The 19,069-nt window shown below is 40.2% G+C and overlaps 1 protein-coding gene across 7 annotated transcripts in view; it reads right to left on the bottom strand.

The window, feature by feature from the left end:
* Positions 1 to 19,069, bottom strand: part of ITPR1 (inositol 1,4,5-trisphosphate receptor type 1) — a 331,954-nt gene that overhangs the window by 193,344 nt on the left and 119,541 nt on the right. For all 7 annotated transcript variants that reach the window (XM_047779506.1, XM_047779516.1, XM_047779541.1 and 4 more), the window contains exons 5-10: positions 17,949 to 18,064; positions 9,653 to 9,739; positions 6,951 to 7,109; positions 4,653 to 4,751; positions 3,554 to 3,637; positions 3,311 to 3,457 (exon numbers count right to left, since the gene is read on the bottom strand). In XM_047779506.1, coding sequence (XP_047635462.1) covers positions 3,311 to 3,457; positions 3,554 to 3,637; positions 4,653 to 4,751; positions 6,951 to 7,109; positions 9,653 to 9,739; positions 17,949 to 18,064 — 692 coding nt within the window. The remainder of the gene's footprint in view (positions 1 to 3,310; positions 3,458 to 3,553; positions 3,638 to 4,652; positions 4,752 to 6,950; positions 7,110 to 9,652; positions 9,740 to 17,948; positions 18,065 to 19,069) is intronic.

Raw genomic sequence — 19,069 nt, 5'->3', positions numbered from 1 at the left:
TATAAGGACACTGAAGTGGCTGGAGTTTATCAGGGCAGAATATAGATCTCTCAAGGGAAAAAAGCTCCAGAAAGCTCCACAGGGGCCTCCTTGAATCTTTGGCTGAATACTAAGCTGTGTATGTGTAAAGCAAGACCCCCCCACACACAAGGCCAGGTAAAAAAATGAGAGGTTAGTCATACACTCAACAATCTGGAATTCACACAGGACCTGACGGTGTTTTGACTGCAACAAGACAAAGCAAAGACTCTCGGAACAACTGGGGCATTCAGTAGAGATGTCAAAAGGTCACGCTCTAGTAGTAGAGATAATCCAGCCCTTAAGAAAAAAAAAAAAAAGCTACAATACACTTGTCTTAAGCTTTAAAGCAAACCTTCAAAGGATCAAATTGATTCACAGGTAATTTTCTTTGTCTGACAAAACAAAACTCAGTACTCTTTAAAGGAAGGCAACAGAATCCAGATACTCAATAACATAGCCCCTACTATCATAAAGCAATAGACAGGCAAGAATCAGGAAAGTGTGGCCAAAGAGAGTATCAAATGATCCAGTATGTCTATGTGGGTTGGTAGGGGCTGAAAAAATATGTGAGAAATAGTGACCCCAAATTTTCCCATTTTGATACTTAGCCACAAAAATTTCAAGAAACTCAGTGAATTCCAAGTAGGATAAATATACATACATACACACTCATAGATCCATCAAGACACATCATAATTAGGTTAATGTAAACCAGAAATAAAAAGAAAAATCTAAGAAACAGCTAAGAAAAAAAAGAGACACTACATTCAGGGAACAAAGGAAATCACTGAATTCACATCAGAAAACAATGCATGCAAGATAACAAGAATAGCTTCAACTACGAAAATTACATAAAATTCTATACTAAACAAAAATATCTTTCATAAATGGAGGTCATATGTAGAAATCAGAACCTTTAATATACTCCAAGTGGGAACATAAAACAGTGTAATCACTTTAGAAGGCAGTCCAGCATTTTGTCAAAAGGTTAAACAGTTACCGTGCGACTCACAATTCCACTCCCAAGAGAAATGAAACATGTCCTCAAAGAAACTTAAATCCAAATGTTCACAGCAGCATTACTCACAACCAAAAAAAAAAGCAACCCCAATGCCAATGAATAATAAATAAAATGTTATATCCGTATAATGAAATGTAACAACAAAAAGAAAGGAAGTGCAAATATGTGTGGCAATATGGATGAACTCTAAAAACTTGGTGCTAGGTCAGACGTCAGACACAAAGAACCACATATTGTATGATACCATTTATATGAAATGTCCAACACAGGCAAATCTATAAAGACATAAAGTGGACTAGTGGTGACCCAGAGGTGAAGAGGGGGCAAGTTTGAAAAGAAATGAGCATGATTTCTACAGGTCCAGGGTTCCTTTTGGATGTACTAAAACCCACTGAGAATGATACAATTTAAATGTGTGAATTGTATGATATATGAATTGTATCTCAATGAGGCTGTTAGGTTAAAAAAGGAAAATAAACTGATTTTTTAAATGAAGGTGAAATAAAGATATTTTCACAGACCAATATAAAGATATTTTCTCATCTACAAATGAGAGCTGATAGCAGTGGTGACTGGCAGACCTGCATTGTAAGAAATGATAAAGAAGCTGTTTAGCCTGAAGGAAAATCATTCCAGATGAAAATCCAAATCCATACCAAGGAATGAAGGGCTGGAAACAATAATGATGTGTGTAAAAGAAGCCTGTCCTCTTGTGTTTCCATGTTTTTAAAAAACAAGTAACTCCTTAAACCAGGCAAAATAAATAAAAACGCACCATGGAATTTACAACATACATAAAAGTAAAAAGCAATAGAGTAACACCACAAAGGACAGGAAGAGGGAAATAAAAGTACAGATGACTCATGAAGAACCCACAGCTGAACTACACAGGTCCACTATCACGTGGTTTCTTTCCAATATTGAATACTATGGTGCTACGTGATTGGTTGAAACCACCGATGCAGAGAACTGTGAATACAGAGGGTTGTTGGTCGTACTTGGATTTTTGAGCATGTGGAGGGTCAGTGCCCCTAACACCAGCATGTTTAAGATTCAACTATACATTATTGTGAGGTTCTAACGTCACATGTGAAAAGACAGGGCACTATGTAAAACAAGCAAAAAGCTCAAGATGTATAATATAAACCTCAAATCAGGACCGTAAGTATAAAATACATGGTGTTGCCTTCCTTCTTTAATTTTGAAGGGGCACTGAAGTTTCTAAAATCTTCAAGGACTAAATACAAAAGGAAGACATGCCATGTTTTCCTAGAGTATTCAGAGGGAAAACTGACAGGCAACAGTTTTTTAGGGAGTCCAAAAATAGACAGCTATTTCTCCTCAGAAGAAAAAAATAGAAGATGTTCTGAAATGGACTTCTGAGTGAAGTACCCCAAATTTTAGGAGTCCGTAGCTCAGAAATCCTCCCCCAAAGGTTGACATGTTTAATTTATTTCTATCAATTTATGTGTGAATAGGATATGATACTTGCTTTTAAGGTTCTTAAAGTCAGTCGCCATGACTTCTGCAGGGTTCTGACATATGGAATACTTTCATGGTTTACAAAGTCAGGCCCAACACTCTACAGCCTGGATATACTGCGCTTCAAGCTCTGGTCTCCTCAAACAGTTTCTGTTTTATGTCCCATGATGATCCCCTGCACCTCACCAAGCTAAGTTACTGTTCTAACCCAATGTTGCCTCATGTTTCCATGCCAGTAACTTATACAAGGTGACTGACTCCATTCATCTCTTCCTTCTGAAACCCAGGTCATCCTGGATCTCAGTACCAGCTCAGAAGCTAACTCCTCCAGGAAATATTCCCTCATCCCTTGCCCAAACTCAAACTCTCCCTCCTTCATCCAAACCACTAGAGGACAAGGCACGTGGCTCTTATCACCTTTACCATCCAGCATCTCTCCATCCTGTCACCAATGTGCAGTCACCTACCTACCATGTGGGTTAGGCACTTGATTACATACATTTGTTATGACAAATACCTTAGCAAGCACAAAAAAGAAAACAGAAGCAAGAGATGATTAGATGACCAGAGAGAGAAAATTCTGACATCCACTGGGAGTTCACTTCCAAAGTAGCTATTATTTTCCTCCCCAAGAACATCCAGCATCCTTCTGAAAGGGCATGATACGCTTGTTTCTTTAAGTTGCCCCAACCCATTTTTGGAACCCAAGGTGGATTTAAGGATCAGGATATGATTTATTCCTGTAAGTGGAATCCTTTCTTCTTGCGTGGCCCGCCCATCCCTTACCTCCACCTCCCACAGGGCTTTGGAACTCGTGGCAGATGTGGCTGACTGCCGGCCAGTGGTTCTCAGGAAGACATGCTGCTTCTTCCTGTGCTCATCACAGGTGAGGAACTTCTCCTGTTCGGCATGGAACAGCCTCACCACGTCACCCTAAAAATCCACAAATAGAGGAATTAAGGACAATGCATTTAAAAGAGACCTAAAGAAGAGCCAAGTGCTGCCCGGACCGTAAAGTATAAAACTTACTCCCTTTAATATGTCATCTTTGTTATCACTCCATTTCATGAAAAGGACTATTTTCCAGCTTGTATTGCAGTTGACGGAATTGACCTGGGAAACAAATCAGAGTTATTTTTGCACTTACTCAACAACTCTGTCTTCCAGCCCCCAAATGTCCCATTTCTGCCCAAGAAGCAAGGCTGGGCCCTCCAAACCTAAAGACTGATGTGTCCCCTCCTGGAATAACATCTTTTTTTCCCCCCAAGTCTCTTGTTCTATAGCCAGAAAGCAAAGACCCAATGAAAATAAGCATTTATAAAATGGGTTCAGCTACAAAGCACCCCCAGCCCTCCAAAAAAGTCCCATGTAAACATTCTAAAATGTTAGTGATCCCTAAGGGTAGCAGCCACTGTACATAAAATTCATGCCAGGCACTGGGCTCAGTACTAACATTCACTAATACATTTAATCCTCAGCAACACCCTAACAAAGAGCAATAACCATCACACCCATTTCTGAGATAGGAAAACTGATGCACAGGGAGAATGTAACAAACCTCCAGTCACAGAGGCGGGGAATGGCAGATTTGGGATTTGAATTCTTATCTGATTCCAGAGCTTGTATACTCAACCATTAGGCAAATATTTATGTCACAGTCAAGTTACAGTCCTTATGTCCTATAATTGCCAATTAAGAGGTTAAGTAGAAGTATTGCCAAACACAAGATTAGCACCTCATAAGGCTGGTGATGGCCAGTAGGGTCCCCTTCCTAGGAATTAGCAAAAGGCCCTCTCTTTAGGGAGACCAATCAGAAAAGGGTGATCCTCTGGCCAAATTTAGTAAATGCGGCCCTTTTCTGGTTTAAGATGTTAGGAAACAATCCCCCAGTTATACAAAGTTTATCAAACTGAGCCCTGAGGTGACTCACTGCTCCCACCTACTGCACAGGCTCACACAACCTTAGGTGGCAGGCCTGGCTCAGGGTCTTGGTTCCCTCAACTGCAGAATGGGCACCCTGCCGCGAGTCACTACTCAAGCCACTTTGAGCACCCACATATTCTGGCCCCAGGAAGGCCTGCTCCTGGAGCACATGCCTGCCCACAAGCCACAGCTTGATTTTTCTCACCTCGTTGCAGCCTGGGTTATCCACCAGCTGATGGCTGCTGGCATGGAGGGGCTGGCCGGCATTCACTGGGTTCAGAACAACCTTGTCACCTATCACCACCTGGAAAGGAAAGGACCCATAGAGCTTGTCACAGAATTTGTCAGGACTACAGAATGACCAGCGGCTAGTTCTGGAAGGAGCCATAGGAGCCTGCAGATCAGAAGGCCCAGCTTCTAGCAGGTGGAAGGATACGGCACAACTGAATATTTCTAAAAGCCTGACCCTGGCCAGGAGGGGGTGATCTTTACAAGGCTAAGGGTGAATTTTTGCCCACAACTGTCATCAACTATCCAAAGATGTTTTCCAAGTCAGTCCAGAGCAGGAAGAAAACATTTTTATCTCTGTTAGATTCAGTTAAGGAATTTGTATAAATAAGCTATAACTAATTTTAGGAGTAGAAGCAGAATAAAGTAAGTCTTTATCTTTGAAAGAATAAAGCTATAAATTTATATTTCTGAAGCAAAGACTTTTATTCTTTTTTGACAAGTCACATTAAGAAATATATTTTCAGAGTTCCACTGTGGCACAGCAGAAACGAATCCAACTAGTATTCATGAGGATGTGGGTTCGATCCCTGGCCTCACTCAGTCAGTTAAGGATCCAGCATTGCCATGAGCTGTGGTGTAGGTCACGGTTGTGGCTCAGATCCCTAGTTGCTATGGCTGTGGCCTAGGCCGGCAGCTGCAGCTCCAATTTGACCCCTGGCCTGGGAATTTCCGTATGACGCGAATGCGGCCCTGATTTAAAAAAAAAAAAAGGAAATATATTTTCTATTATGACCCCATCATACATACAGCCATACATATTTACATGTATATATGTGTATGTAAGTAGAGACAGAGATAGCAATATTTATCTAAAACAAAGGTCACCCCTCTAATCTTATCCCCACTATGTTTAACACAGCTTGACACTGTTTATTCTATTCCACTTTCTAAAGTGATAGCCACAAGCTAGTCAATTGATCTCTTGGTCCATGAGTAGATGAGTATCTATACTTGAAAAGTACTATCTATAAGGATAAGTATTCAAGTTCATCTTACTTTCTCAACTAAGGCACAGCTAAACAGATACACTTAAAGGAGAGGAAAGCCAAGGACTTGCTGAAAATGACAATTAGAACAAAGCATCCTTGTCTTTTGCTATGGGAGTCAAAGGAAGAAGAATGGAAATGATGATTTCCTAAGATGTAAAACCCATCTATTTTCAGTTTGATCAATTTGGGGAACACATACAACTAAACTTTCTCTGACTCCAAATGTATGTATATAAGTTAAATAAGTCAAAAAATGCAACCCTTTAGGTGAAACCTAAGCTTTACTGGACGTGTTCCTCTATACTCAGCTGATGATCAATATTTTCTGTACATCAACTGCAAGGAAGATGGCCTAGTACTAAATGCTTGAGGTATATTGTATATACTATAACATGCACACAAACATATAAACTAAAACAAGGTTAAACTACTCAAAGCTTATGTGCTTAAATATTTTTAAAAATGTCAAAATGCAGTTTCAGGTTAAGACTAATGTTTTGACAAAATTTCATATGTTTTAATTCATGTCTCCTTTAGCAGAAAACAACTATTTCAGAATATTAACAAGGTTGGAAATACAGCTGACAGCATTTAAACACATTCACTGGTACAAATATGCCCACAGAATGACTTACTAAGGTAACCAATAAATCTCAGCACTGTGCTAGAAGTTGCCCTGGCAAGGATTTCAGTGGCTTTATAACTTAAGGACCCCTCAGGACAGGGGCAAAGCTCAGGACCAACCACAGTCACTGAAATGGAAGGAAGAGCCTGCAGGATTATTGACAAAGGAACAAGTGAAAATAATCCTAAAATCCACTCTCCTCCCCAGCTCTATCTACTTCTATTCCACCCTTCTTTGCTAACTTTATATCCTAAATACAGAAGCATTTCTCTTCCACCACTGATCTAGAAGGAAAGGAGACTCCCAGGACTTTAGCATATCGTAGCTGCTTTTGCGGTAAAGTTACTGAGGTAATGGGCCGCTCATATGGTTTTTTTCAGAAGCCCAGTAGGAAAAACAGAGCTACCGTATTTAGGTCACACTTCTCTCCAAATTTCCCTATTTCCCAAACACTGGTTTCCATAGTGATTCCCTTCTCCTCATCCAGGATAAACCTCTGGCTGGCTCCAACTTTAAAATTCTCCTGGTTAACTCCAACCCACAGTTATGGTGGGAGGCATGGCACTGGGCACACCCCAGGCGGGAGATGTGCACTCACACTGTCTCCGATGGATCTCAGCTTGTAGAATGGCTGAATGTAAAACCAGGACCCCTCGTTTCCAGCCTCATCCAATGTCACTCTCATGGCATTCTTCTCCAGCAGCGCTGGCAGCCTCTTATTCACAGTTAGGTATTTGTTGCTTTTCAAATGCAAGAGCTGAAAACCACCAAGAGAATAAGGTGAGTGTCTGCATGTCTCTGAATCTCTACCACTCCTCTCCCGGTCACATAAAATATGTGTCAAACACCCCTCCCACAACTGAGCTGCCTGGGAAGCCGGAGAATCGCAGAAGTGCCCAAGGCAGGGAATAATTAGAAAAGAAGGAGAAGCAAAGGGAGTAGAAGTAGAGAGAAGAGTAGAAGAATTTTTTTTCCCCCAACACAGCCTGGATAAGGTCAAGTGCACCATCACCTAGGAATGGCACTCTGCCATCTCTTAGCAGGAAGGGGTCTAATTCCAGGTAAAGGGACTAAACAACTACAGTCTGAATATGCCCTGACACGAAGGTGGGGCTAAGAAAGGATACTCTTGAGCAAGAAAAACTGCTCAATTTAATAGGTGACCACATAATGGGTTGGTCAATTCATTTGAAAAAAGCTGGCTGCTATGGATTTCCACCTCAGATTTCTAAGCACTCTATTCTTAATTCTTGTGAAGGGGATGGAAAGACTCAAGATCTAGATGGGTAGCATCTCACAGTAAGTCTAGACCAGGGAGAGTAAATCAAGGCTTCCCAACTCAATGGGCTGTAAGAAAAGATGGAAGGGCATATAAAAGACTGCCCAATCCCTGGAGAAAGGTAAGACTAGTATGGGATGTCACTGCCAACTGCCAACATCCCCTTTTGCATTTCTTAACAGATGTAGTTTCTACAATACTCCTAGGAGGTGCACAAATCTTCCACCAGGATTATTGGAGGTAGAGGAATAACTTGTCTGTTCCGTCAGCCCCTGATATCCCGTGGCTATGATACACAAGGGGAAGGAAATTAAGTCTTAAGTCTTCCTTGTTACTCTGATGAGTTACCCTAACCCTCCATGCACCTGTCCAGGTGCTGCACTCAGGTGGTCAATAAACTGACATTACCTACAGGTGGACCTCAAGATCCAGGCTTGGGAGAATAAGAACTATCAGGTACTATATATTCAGAACTGACTCTGTGACAGGTACCTCGCAATCATCCTAGGAGGTAGATACCATTGTTATTCCCATTTTGCTAGTGAGCAAACTGAGGCACGGCAAGAATTCTTGCCCAATACCTAACAGGAACAAAAGGGCAAAGGGATTCCTTTGACACTTTTAAGTTAATATTAATATTAGTAAACAGTTAAGTTTGGAATTTTGGATTAATATATAACTATATATAAAATAAACAACAAGGACCTACTGTATAGCACAGGAAACTATATTCAATATCTTGTAATAACCTATTATGGGAAAGAATCTGAAAAAGAATATGTGTATATGTGTGTGTGTATATATATGTATTTATGTATAACTGCATCACTTTGCTTTATACTTGAAACTAACACAACATTGTGAATTAACTATACTTTGATTTTTTAAAATGGTTAAAAAAAGAAAAACAAAAAAAAGTCACATTTGGCACCGGACTTCCTCACACACTGTTTACTGAAAGGATAGATACAGGTGGATTTTTTTTTTTTTTTCTGCAAAGCCTGTGGCAGCTGCTTCTTAAACTGTGTTTATCTTATCAAATGTAAATGTACCAGAAATAAAGAAGTAAATCTCACAACCTGTGAGGTAAGGCATGAGACCCATCAAATATTCTACCTGAAGATGCAGAATTGCTCTTATTACTTCTGACAAATAGGTCTTGAACCAATTTTTAGCAAATATGAAGAACTTTCATGCTATGCAAATTAGGCAAAAATGCAATAGCTAGGGTCCTCTTCAGATTGGGAGCTTACCATTTAAAAAATTGGGACAGATTTTAAATTATCAGTTACAGAGGAGACAAGTAGAATCTCTCACTAAGAACCAACTAAAAGCCCAAGAGTCAAGCCCCCATAAGAAGAAATGCTAAACCTTTTACAATAAACTGGCTGTTGCCACAGAATCCTACGTGTCCAAACCAGGTTTCATTTGTTTCATCTTTTTTTTTTTTAATTTTACTCACGTAAAGTTGATTTATAATGTTGTATTAATTTCTATTATACAACAAACTGATTCAGAATATATATATTCTTCATCTTCTTTTCCATTACAGTTTATCACAGGATATTGAATATATTTCCCTGTGCTATACAGTAAGACCTTGTTGTTTATCCATCTTGCATATAATAATTTGCATCTGCTAACCCCAAACTCCCAATCCTTCCCTTCCCCACCCTTCACCCCCTTGGCAACCACAAATCTATTCTTTATGTCTGTGAATCTGTTTGTTTCACAGATAAGTTCATTTGTGTGATATTTTACATTATACATATAAGAGATATCAATATCGTATCTTTCTCTTTCTGATTTACTTCACTTAGTATGATAATCTCTAGGTCCACCCAGGATGCTGAAAATGGCATTACTTCATTCTTTTTTTGGCTGAGTAATATTCCACTGTCTGTATATATCTACATATCTTCTGTCAGTGGATATTTAGGTTGTTTCCATGTTCCATGTGTTTGTTTTTCATTTTACTCTGTCACATTTCAGCTCTACAAGAGAAGAATGGCCTGACATACCTGGATCACATTGCCATACTGGATCACAGTCCCCAGCAGTTTCCTGTTTTCTGTCTCATTCTGCTTCTTTTCCAGGTCTGCAGCATGCTGTATATGGAGGAGGAAGATTGGTCACAAAGAGGAAACAATAGGTCATATTTCTCTGCAGTGATGCAAAACCAGTGCAGCCAGTTCATACAAGAACCAGAGAAATGAACAAATATCCGAGTATACCCTGAAGCTAAATGATCAGGGGGTTCAAGATCCAGCCCACTATGCCTTTATCTGCTGGCCTTTTTGGCGTTTCAAAAATGTATTCTTTAAAAAAAAAAAAAAGAAGAAGAAGAAGAAGAATCCATGGACATCTGCTTAGAGTAAGACTAAGTCAAAAGCTTATATATTTTTAAAGAAAACAGGGAAAGATTGGAAGGGAATTTACACAACCCTTTTTTGATTTATAAATGTCTTCTTTATAGCTTTGGAATAAACAAAACAGAACTTAAATGCTGGTTCTATGACCTGGGATATGTTATTTAACATCCATGAACCTCGGTTTCCTCTTTTGTGAAATGAAAATAAAAATACTACCTTTTACTTCATAGGGATCACACAGCACAGTACCTAATCACCATAGCATTCATGAAGAGTTAGTTGTTATTGTTACATATCAATCATTTAATTGTCATAGTAGTTTCTTGAGAGAAAGATCACTATCCCAATTGAATAAAGAAGAAGTAGACTCAGAGAGATGAAAAAGTCTGGTCAACAATGCATAGCTAGTTGAATGACAGGTACAAAAGGGGTTTGTTACACTATTTTCTCTACTACATGAATATTTGAAATTTTGCTGAATAACATCATTTTTAAAAAATCACATATATTAGGCAGAGATAATCCTCAAATCCACATTTGGGTTAACTCCAGATTTATACAATCACAAATGAGGCTGGAGATATTACTAACCCACCTTTGGCAGGCTGGGGAACATGTGGAGCTGAATTAGAGGGTCCCAAAAGAGTCTGCTAAGGCCACCAAACTGCACAGTCACTTTTCATTTTTATCTGTGGACTCTGCAAGTGCTGTTAGCATATGCTAACAACGTTCAAGGGGACCTAGTTTCATTCTAGGCAATTAAATTGCTGTTCCAACCCCTGACTCCTAAACCAAGCCTAAATAAAACAGAAGTCAAGTAACAGAAGAAATTCAGGATCTAATCTGATGGGTGATAAAGGTGATGACCGTGATGACCAGTAGTGGACAGATGGTTTCCGGTGTTCCCTTCCTAGAGTCTCCCCTTTCCTTGAGGCAGGATGCTTCCAGATGCCAGTGAGTTCATGGGCTTCCTTCCCAGGTAACATGTCCACATGTCCAAGGACCCTTCTGGACTCCGTCTTGGTTCCACCACTAAACATACTTATCATCTTGGCTGGGTTATTTAATCTCACCAAGCCTTGCTCAGCATTCTCATCCACAAAATGAGGATAATACTAGCATTTTAGGGCTTTCATGGAAATGAGAGAAAATATGCAACAGATACAAAACAGGCATTCAATAAATGCTAGCTAGTATTAACAAAGTTTCTGTAATTAAGAACTGTCTACTTATGAGGGGAATTAAGTTGGGCGAGGTGAAGAATCTTTCAGTTTCCTTTCAATCCGCCATCCGCTCTACCTCTACTTAGAGGGTAGGTATTTTTAGGAAGGCGCATCTTTAGAGAAAAATAAGTTGCAGGAAGTAATCCTGAACGAAGAGAAGCCGCAGTACAGGAGGGGAGGGATCTGCCTATATTCATTCACGGTTATGAATGCAAGTTTTCTGCATGTGTCTCAACCTTTTAAAACAAGGGTCTATTCAAAGGCTTCCCTCTTTCTTTTTCGGAATTAGATACCAGCCTGCTATTCTCACAGTTACAGAAAGATAATATCCACTGTATTCAAGACATACCCAGAAATAATACAAGTGCAAAAGCCACAGCAATCCTTGCACCATGCAAACTGCCCTGGGCACAGTCCTCCCTGCTCACTTCCCCCTTCACCAACATCTTCCCTTCCCTTCCTCCCACCTCCATTCTCCCTATTTTCATGCCTGAAATGTACTCTCTCCAGAGAGCTCCACAGTACCCATAGGTTCTCTAGGTAGGTTTCCAACACACACAAAAAAAAAACACTGGACCAAATCCACTTGGAAGGCAGGTCTGAATGAAGAGTCATTTATTCTTTCTGCTAAGCAGTTCTCAGAGAATAAGAACAGGAAATTCAAGAAAGGGAAAAAAAATGCCAAAGGGGGGAAAAAAACAATGGATTCAAATAAAAACATTTTCCAGCAAATAGGAACAGTTTTTCTCTGCTCAAAACATCACACTAAAAGGATTAACCTTTAGAGAATTATAAAGTAATGTTTCTTAGACTTAAATGATACAAGGACTTCTTTTTAAGGACTTCTTTTTAAGAGGGAAAATTCTCATAGATATTCCTCTTACTCTCAAGAATTTCCAGGGTCTTCAATTAAAGAAATATTTAATCAAAAATATTAAACTCCTGCCTCTGTTTAGACTAAGTATATTTTATTTATTTATTTATCTATTTATTGCTTTTTAGGATCACAGCCGGGGCACACGGAATTTCCCGGGCTAGGGCTTGAATCAGAGTTATAGCTGCCAAACTACAGCACAGAAACAGTAACAAGGGATCTGAGCTGCATCTGTGACCTACACCACAGCTCATGGCAAGGCCAGATCCTTAACCCTCTGAGCAAGGCCAGGGATCGAACCTGCACCCTCATGGATACTAGTCAGGTTCTTAACCCGCTAAACCAAGGTGGAAACTCCCCAGACTAAGTATAAAAATGGTAGCTCAGTGGTCACTGGCATATCTAAAAGGAAATGGCAAATTAGTCACCAAGAGGGCAAATATTCCCTATTCAAGACTAATTAAACACCAGCAGCTCTAAAGATTTAGAGTATTTGTCAGAAAAAAACATACAAAAAGTAAAATGAGAACATAAAATACAAAATTGGAGAATAAATTATCTAAAAATATCAAATATCACACCTGAAACTCTGTTAAAAGGTTTAATGATGACCAAATCCACACATTACTGAATAAATACTCAATATATTAAGCTTATGGACCATTCTAAGAATCCACTTTTTCTGTAAGTCCTCTTTAAGGAAAAAACTTTCCCAGTCATTTCACCTTTTACATAAGTACTATTTATGTGCTCATCTGTGTTCACATATCAGTCTTTAGGTAACTCCCTCCACAAAATCGAATTTGTTTCCTTCTTCTAGTTTTATTGATATAACTCACATATAATTTGGCTTTCAGAAAAAAAAATCTACCATGATTTTTAGTTTAATAGGTGAGGCAAAGGCTTGATAAAAAGGAAGGTAAAACCATACCTGGGCCCACTTTCACCCGTGGTAAAAAATGAGATCTAGTCTATCAAATCCCTCAATTATATGCTAAAGATGAGCCTACAGTCTAAGACAGTCAATCTGTATAACCCTACTAAAGAATAATCAGGCACTATCTACCAGTTTTTCAATGTACATAACTTTAGCTGAACCACTTCTGATCGTCTCTCTAAGAAGATAATTTGGCATATGCACAAGGCCATAACCACTATTTTTTTCTCAGAATGGCAAAAAATTGTCAGGATCCCGAATACCTCACATCCCCATAGGGATAGGCTAAAATTACAGTGCTGCCATACCATGTCTGGTTTCAAGCAGCCATTAAAAATAAAAACAGAGGAGTTCCCGTCGTGGCGCAGTGGTTAACGAATCCGACTAGGAACCATGAGGTTGCAGGTTCGGTCCCTGCCCTTGCTCAGTGGGTTAACGATCCGGCGTTGCCGTGAGCTGTGGTGTAGGTTGCAGACACGGCTCGGATCCTGCGTTGCTGTGGCTCTGGCGTAGGCCGGTGGCTACAGCTCCGATTGGACCCCTAGCCTGGGAACCTCCATATGCCGCGGGAGCGGCCCAAGAAATAGCAACAACAACAACAATAACAACAACAACAAAATAAAAATAAAAACAGAGATATTTATTTATTCATGAAATAGTAAGTGGGAAAAAAAGAAAGCGAAAGGAAAATAAGTGAGATGATACGCCCCCACTGATACTTTAAAATATGGAAATAAAAGAATAAAATAGGGGGTGGGGGATGGGGCACACACCAAATATAAACCATGGTTATCTTTGAAGAATAAGATCTGAGATCATAACCATTTTTTCCCTTTTCTTACTCATGTATATTTTGGAATTCACTTCCAATAACACTCACACGTGACATTTCTTCAGAAACATTTTCATCACATCTCTGTGGCAAGAAGCCTGGATTTTTTAAAAGCCATCTTAAATGTGTTATTTTTTTTTAATATTTATAAATCCCAATAATTAAAGTACCTGTGGCACTTTTCCTTTACACAACAAGTTGAGGACAATTCTGACTTTCTAAGGAAGAAATCACTCTAGGCTATGGTCTCTATCACCCTTATTCACCATGGACATTACCATGTCCCCTAAGCAACATCAAGGTCAACCCTGTCACAGTCACCTGTTATTTTATTCCAGAAATAGAGAAACCATTATTACATTACTAAGAGAGGTCACTGGAACAATGGGGAAAGGTTATTTATTTAAGGTCAATAAGCTCTGAATTACATAACATAATAATGAATTAAGGCTTCTGAAAACAAACAAGGCAGGAGCCAGGCATCAGAGGACAATAAAGACTTGTCACTCTGGTTCTTCCTAGCTTGTCAAAGTTACAGCTTAATGTACCATCTCTAAGAACCAAAACAAGGCAAGTGCTTTTCCAAGGTACAGGAAAAATGCCGTCAGGAAAGAGCAGTCGAGGCCCACTGAACCTTATGTGATTTGTGGACAGGGGAAGCTCATTTTGACAAGATTTTGGGAAATCACAACCAGGGGTGTTAGGATCCAGTTACTCCCGCAGAAGGAACAAAAGCACACAGCAACCAGCCACTAGATGTCATTCTCCTTCAGAGTGCAGCTGGTAAGTGGCAGATCCTAGTCAAAAGGAAGTCAAGTGGTCTAGACAACTAATTCCTTAAATGGCATTAATTTAAAATAATCTGACCTTTGATTGGGGTGCTCCACACTAGTTGACAAAAATAAAAATGAAAAACCACTGGAGACTGGTCATCAGCCCCAAAGGCAATAGGTGTCCCAAAATACAACATTTTAATGACTGCACTAGAAAATGCAGATGATTTTCAGTCACTAGGGGAAAAAGGTCCAACTAAGCAGGGAAGTAGAAACTGCAGAAAGTTAACATCCAAGACCCAAAAGTCACATCAGCAATCCTCAATCAGGGGACACTGCTGGTTTCCTCTTAAATTTTATGCAAAGCAAAAACAGCATGAAAGAGAAAGGCCATTGTTTATTTTAATAAGGAGTTCAAAATTTTGGGTCACCTTTAGACTGGATTTCTCAACAGTGTGTTTTTCACAGTACATCTATGGGAATGAGCATGAAAATGAATTGCTGATAAAATAACACACTTATCACAGGCTACAAATGGGCAAAATAACATCATCCTGCTTGAGCCATTATTGGGTTGATAGTATGTTTTAAACTCCAATGGAATTAGCTGCCAATATTCTGTAAGAACTGTGATACGACATATGACAGCGTGGATTTTCAGCTTCTCTTGAAGAAAGAGAAGATGTGGTGGCCTCTCTCAGCCCACCTTCCCATGCAGCACCAGCAGGGGTGCAGAGCCGCCCGCTCCAGACCCACTCATGTGCACATGCCACTGAGCCACCTGGCCCACCTAGCTCCCTCTACTCTAAGTGGGAATCTGAGTACTGGAAGCAAAAAAGCACAGGAGAAGAAAGGGTTGAGATGTACTAAGAAGATCTCATCAGGCAGAATGATTTCCAGCAGAGAATGGGGAGTCAGAACCACTAAAGACATGCGTTCCTTCCACCAAGATAACCCCACAAGCGTACGTGCTAAGCAGCTCTCCCAGGAGACTTGCCGAACTGAGCAACTTTTCCCACCCACTCAACACGATTCCCATGCTCCCAGCCCAGACTTCCGGGGCCATCCTGGATCTTCACAATGACTGGGCGAGGAGGGATGTGCTACTGATACTCGGTGGACAAGAGCCAAAGATGCCAGCTGCCCTGAAATGCACAGTACAATCCCATCCAAGGAAGAAGCATCATTCCTCCCATAAGACAGGATATCCTGGTGCACAAGCACATGGGTTCCAGAGCTGTCTGCAACTTCTAAGCCTAGTCTCTAACTCATTTTACACATGAACACAAAGCACAGTTTTGCATGGTTTAATACTATTGTTAACACATTTTCCAAAATGCAAGTACTATTTATTAAAGAGAATAAAATACCTTGCGATTCTTCCTAACATTACCAGGAGCAGTGACCATCTGGAAAATCGCATTGTGGAAAACATGCTTTTTAGGTCACCAGAACTACACACCTCTATCAGCCAGTCTTCAGCTGACTCGTTCATGGGGTTTACACAAAAGAGTGTAAGTATGTATTTCCTATGTCATCCAGAGTGACTGTGCCTTTTAATAAAGTATACAATTATCACTTTCCTTTTATTTTACCTTTATAACTCATTTTAAAAATTTTGGTATCTGGAGAGGTTATATTATGCATAAATTTTCTTTCCCATTGATACAGTTACCTAACACCTGCTTTTCAGAGGAAAGAATGGGTCTGTTGAGGTTGAGACTATCTGTTCTAAAATGATTAATGATTCAATCCCTGAAGTCTTCAAAGTAATATCCTTGTTTCTGTTGTTTTTTCTTCCTCTATCCACTCACACCTACAAATGCTTCCCTCAGAGGCTTACTTGACACCTTCTCCTCCTCCTCCAGGAAGCCCTCCCTGACCACCATATCACACACCCTTATTCACAACAGTGGATTTGGGTGCCCCTTCTTGGGTCCCCCTCCCATAGCCTTAACGGTTCACTACTTCTTTATTCTTAATTAGCTATTAAGCTTCCAGAGGGTTAAAATGCTGTCACTGTTTTATCACCATCACCTAGCACAGGGCTTATTCATTCATTCAGAATATATTTCTTGAGGACTTGCTATGTGCCAGACACTATTCCCTTCACAGGGGAAGCAGGGTTCAGCAGGCACAAAGTCTGCATTTCATTATAAGTGTAACGTGTGCCTGTGCATCCTCACACCAGACGACAAACTCACTGAGGTTAGGAACCTGTTCTTCTAATCATGCCTGGAGCACTCACCCTGTCTAACACAGCACATGGTGAATAAAGCCCTACCTGACCCAGTGCAATTGGTTGTGACTTTTCCATTTATTAGGCAAAAACAGAGCAAGCAGGAGCTCTAGCGTGCTTACAGATACCTTAGGTCCTCAATTAAGTACCAAGAAAAAATTTTTTTAAATTCACTTAGTATATATTTGAGTGCCTACCACATGTTCTAGGCAGAGGGATACAAGGAGGAAACCTCACATGATCTGCCCTTGAATAGTCTACATTCTAGTGGGAGCAGGCAGCTGATAAATGAGAAAGAGCATGTTAAGTGACGCTGAGAAAAATAAAGCAAAACAAGGAGATGGGAAAGAGACTGCAGTTTTAATAACACCACATCAGATGTATATCATGTCCTTCTCCACATCTCAAAGAAGTTCTACACAGATCAGCCTCACAGAAGAATTAGGTCATCTAGAAACTAGAAGAATTATGTCATCATTTGACAGACAGAGCAACAGGCCCAGAGAGGCTCAAAAATTGGCTTATGGTCACACAGCCCACCAGCAGTGCGATGAGCACCTCTCTTATAAGTCAACTAGCAATCAAGAGAAATACAACAATAATCGCTCAAATTTACTAAGCACTTCTGATGCGCAAGGCACTGTTCATGGGCCTTTTATGTTTCATTATATGCAATCTTCACAACCACCTCCTGATATCACCATCGTTCCCATTTTACGGATGAGGTAACAGAGGCACAATAGCTAAGTCACTCGCCCAAGATGACCAATCAGTGAGTGGTGGAGCCAGCATTCAAATCTAGGCAGGTGGCTTAGCATGTAACTAACACTCCACCCAAAGCCATCTCAGCTGAGAAAAAAGTAACTCTGAAGACATCTCAGGATGTCTAGGACCCATCTTTCCTGAGGGCCAGCTCCCTTCCACCCCTTTATCAAAGAGTATAGGAAAGCCAGTACCCAGAGCTAGAGGGTCGCAAAACAAATCTTCCCAACCCATTATGCTTGAACATAATCCACAGGGCCACTAATGAGACCGACCTCGCCACGGAGCCCCATCCCAGTACGCACGTGCAATTTGTTGAGTAGTACTGCGTCTGTTGTGCTGTTGGCTCCTGGCTTAGCAGCTTTCCAGAACTGCTTCTGGGCAGAGTATCGATTCATGGGACATAGCTTAAAGAGGCAATCTAGAAGTGAAACACACATATAAAAACTGTTACTGAGGAAGCGCATGCACTCAACTTAGGAAAAATGCTTTCTTTTCCCCTTCTATTTTTTTAAGGCATTATCAATGACATATAATATACATGACAAGTTACAAGTCCCTTTTATAAACCTCACCTTTGACCTTTAATTCTCATCGCCAATATGGGAGGTTAAAGATGAGGAACATGAGGCTTTTCGAAAGTAAGTCAACCGTCCATTGTCACAGAGCCAGTGAATGGCAGGGTTGGGACTTAGAGTCCAAATCCAGGGCTCTCAATGCTGCGCCAGAGTTATCTCCTTTCCTTTATGATGGACGAACACAAGGGTAATGTCCTCACTATACCCAATAACATATACAGGCATTTCTGGATATAAATCTAACTCTGCAATTTAACAACATTGAAAGAAAAAAAAAAAACCAGAAGCTTATGTGGAGGCACCTTCTAGGGCAATGGTCTCAAGTGTTGTTTACAAGATGACTCACTGGGAAGCAGAAAGAAAATACATGAACTTGCACTGAGACATTCTGTGCCCTTGTCCCCTCTGGCTCAGTGCAATGAGATGTGCTTTTGCTTGGATAAACCTGGGCTCATATGACTTTTTACACTGTCTTATGTAGCAGAACTAACTCATAAAATGAGTTAGTGGCTTCAAAAGATTTCTGCGAAGACATCAAAACATTGAAGAGAGTAGTAATGCAAAAGCCAGCAAAGAAAAAAAGGAAAAATAATGATGATCTGAAAAAAGTTACCCAGATATTAAAAATCATCTTTAAAAAATTTTTATTTTATCTCATTTTATTTATTTATTTTTTGTCTTTCTCTCTTTTTAGGGCCGCACCAGCATCATATGGAGGTTCCCAGACTAGGGGTCCAATCAGAGTTGTAGTCACCAGCCTATGCCAGGGCCACAGCAATGCTGGATTAGAGCCGAGTCTGCAACCTACAGCACAGCTCACGGCAACACCAGATCCTTAACCCACTGAG

The sequence above is a fragment of the Phacochoerus africanus genome, chromosome 1 (assembly GCF_016906955.1).
Source record: "Phacochoerus africanus isolate WHEZ1 chromosome 1, ROS_Pafr_v1, whole genome shotgun sequence".
Lineage (NCBI taxonomy): Eukaryota > Metazoa > Chordata > Mammalia > Artiodactyla > Suidae > Phacochoerus > Phacochoerus africanus.
The sequence above is the reverse complement of the archived record's forward strand: the minus strand, read 5'-3'. Positions and strand labels throughout refer to the sequence as shown.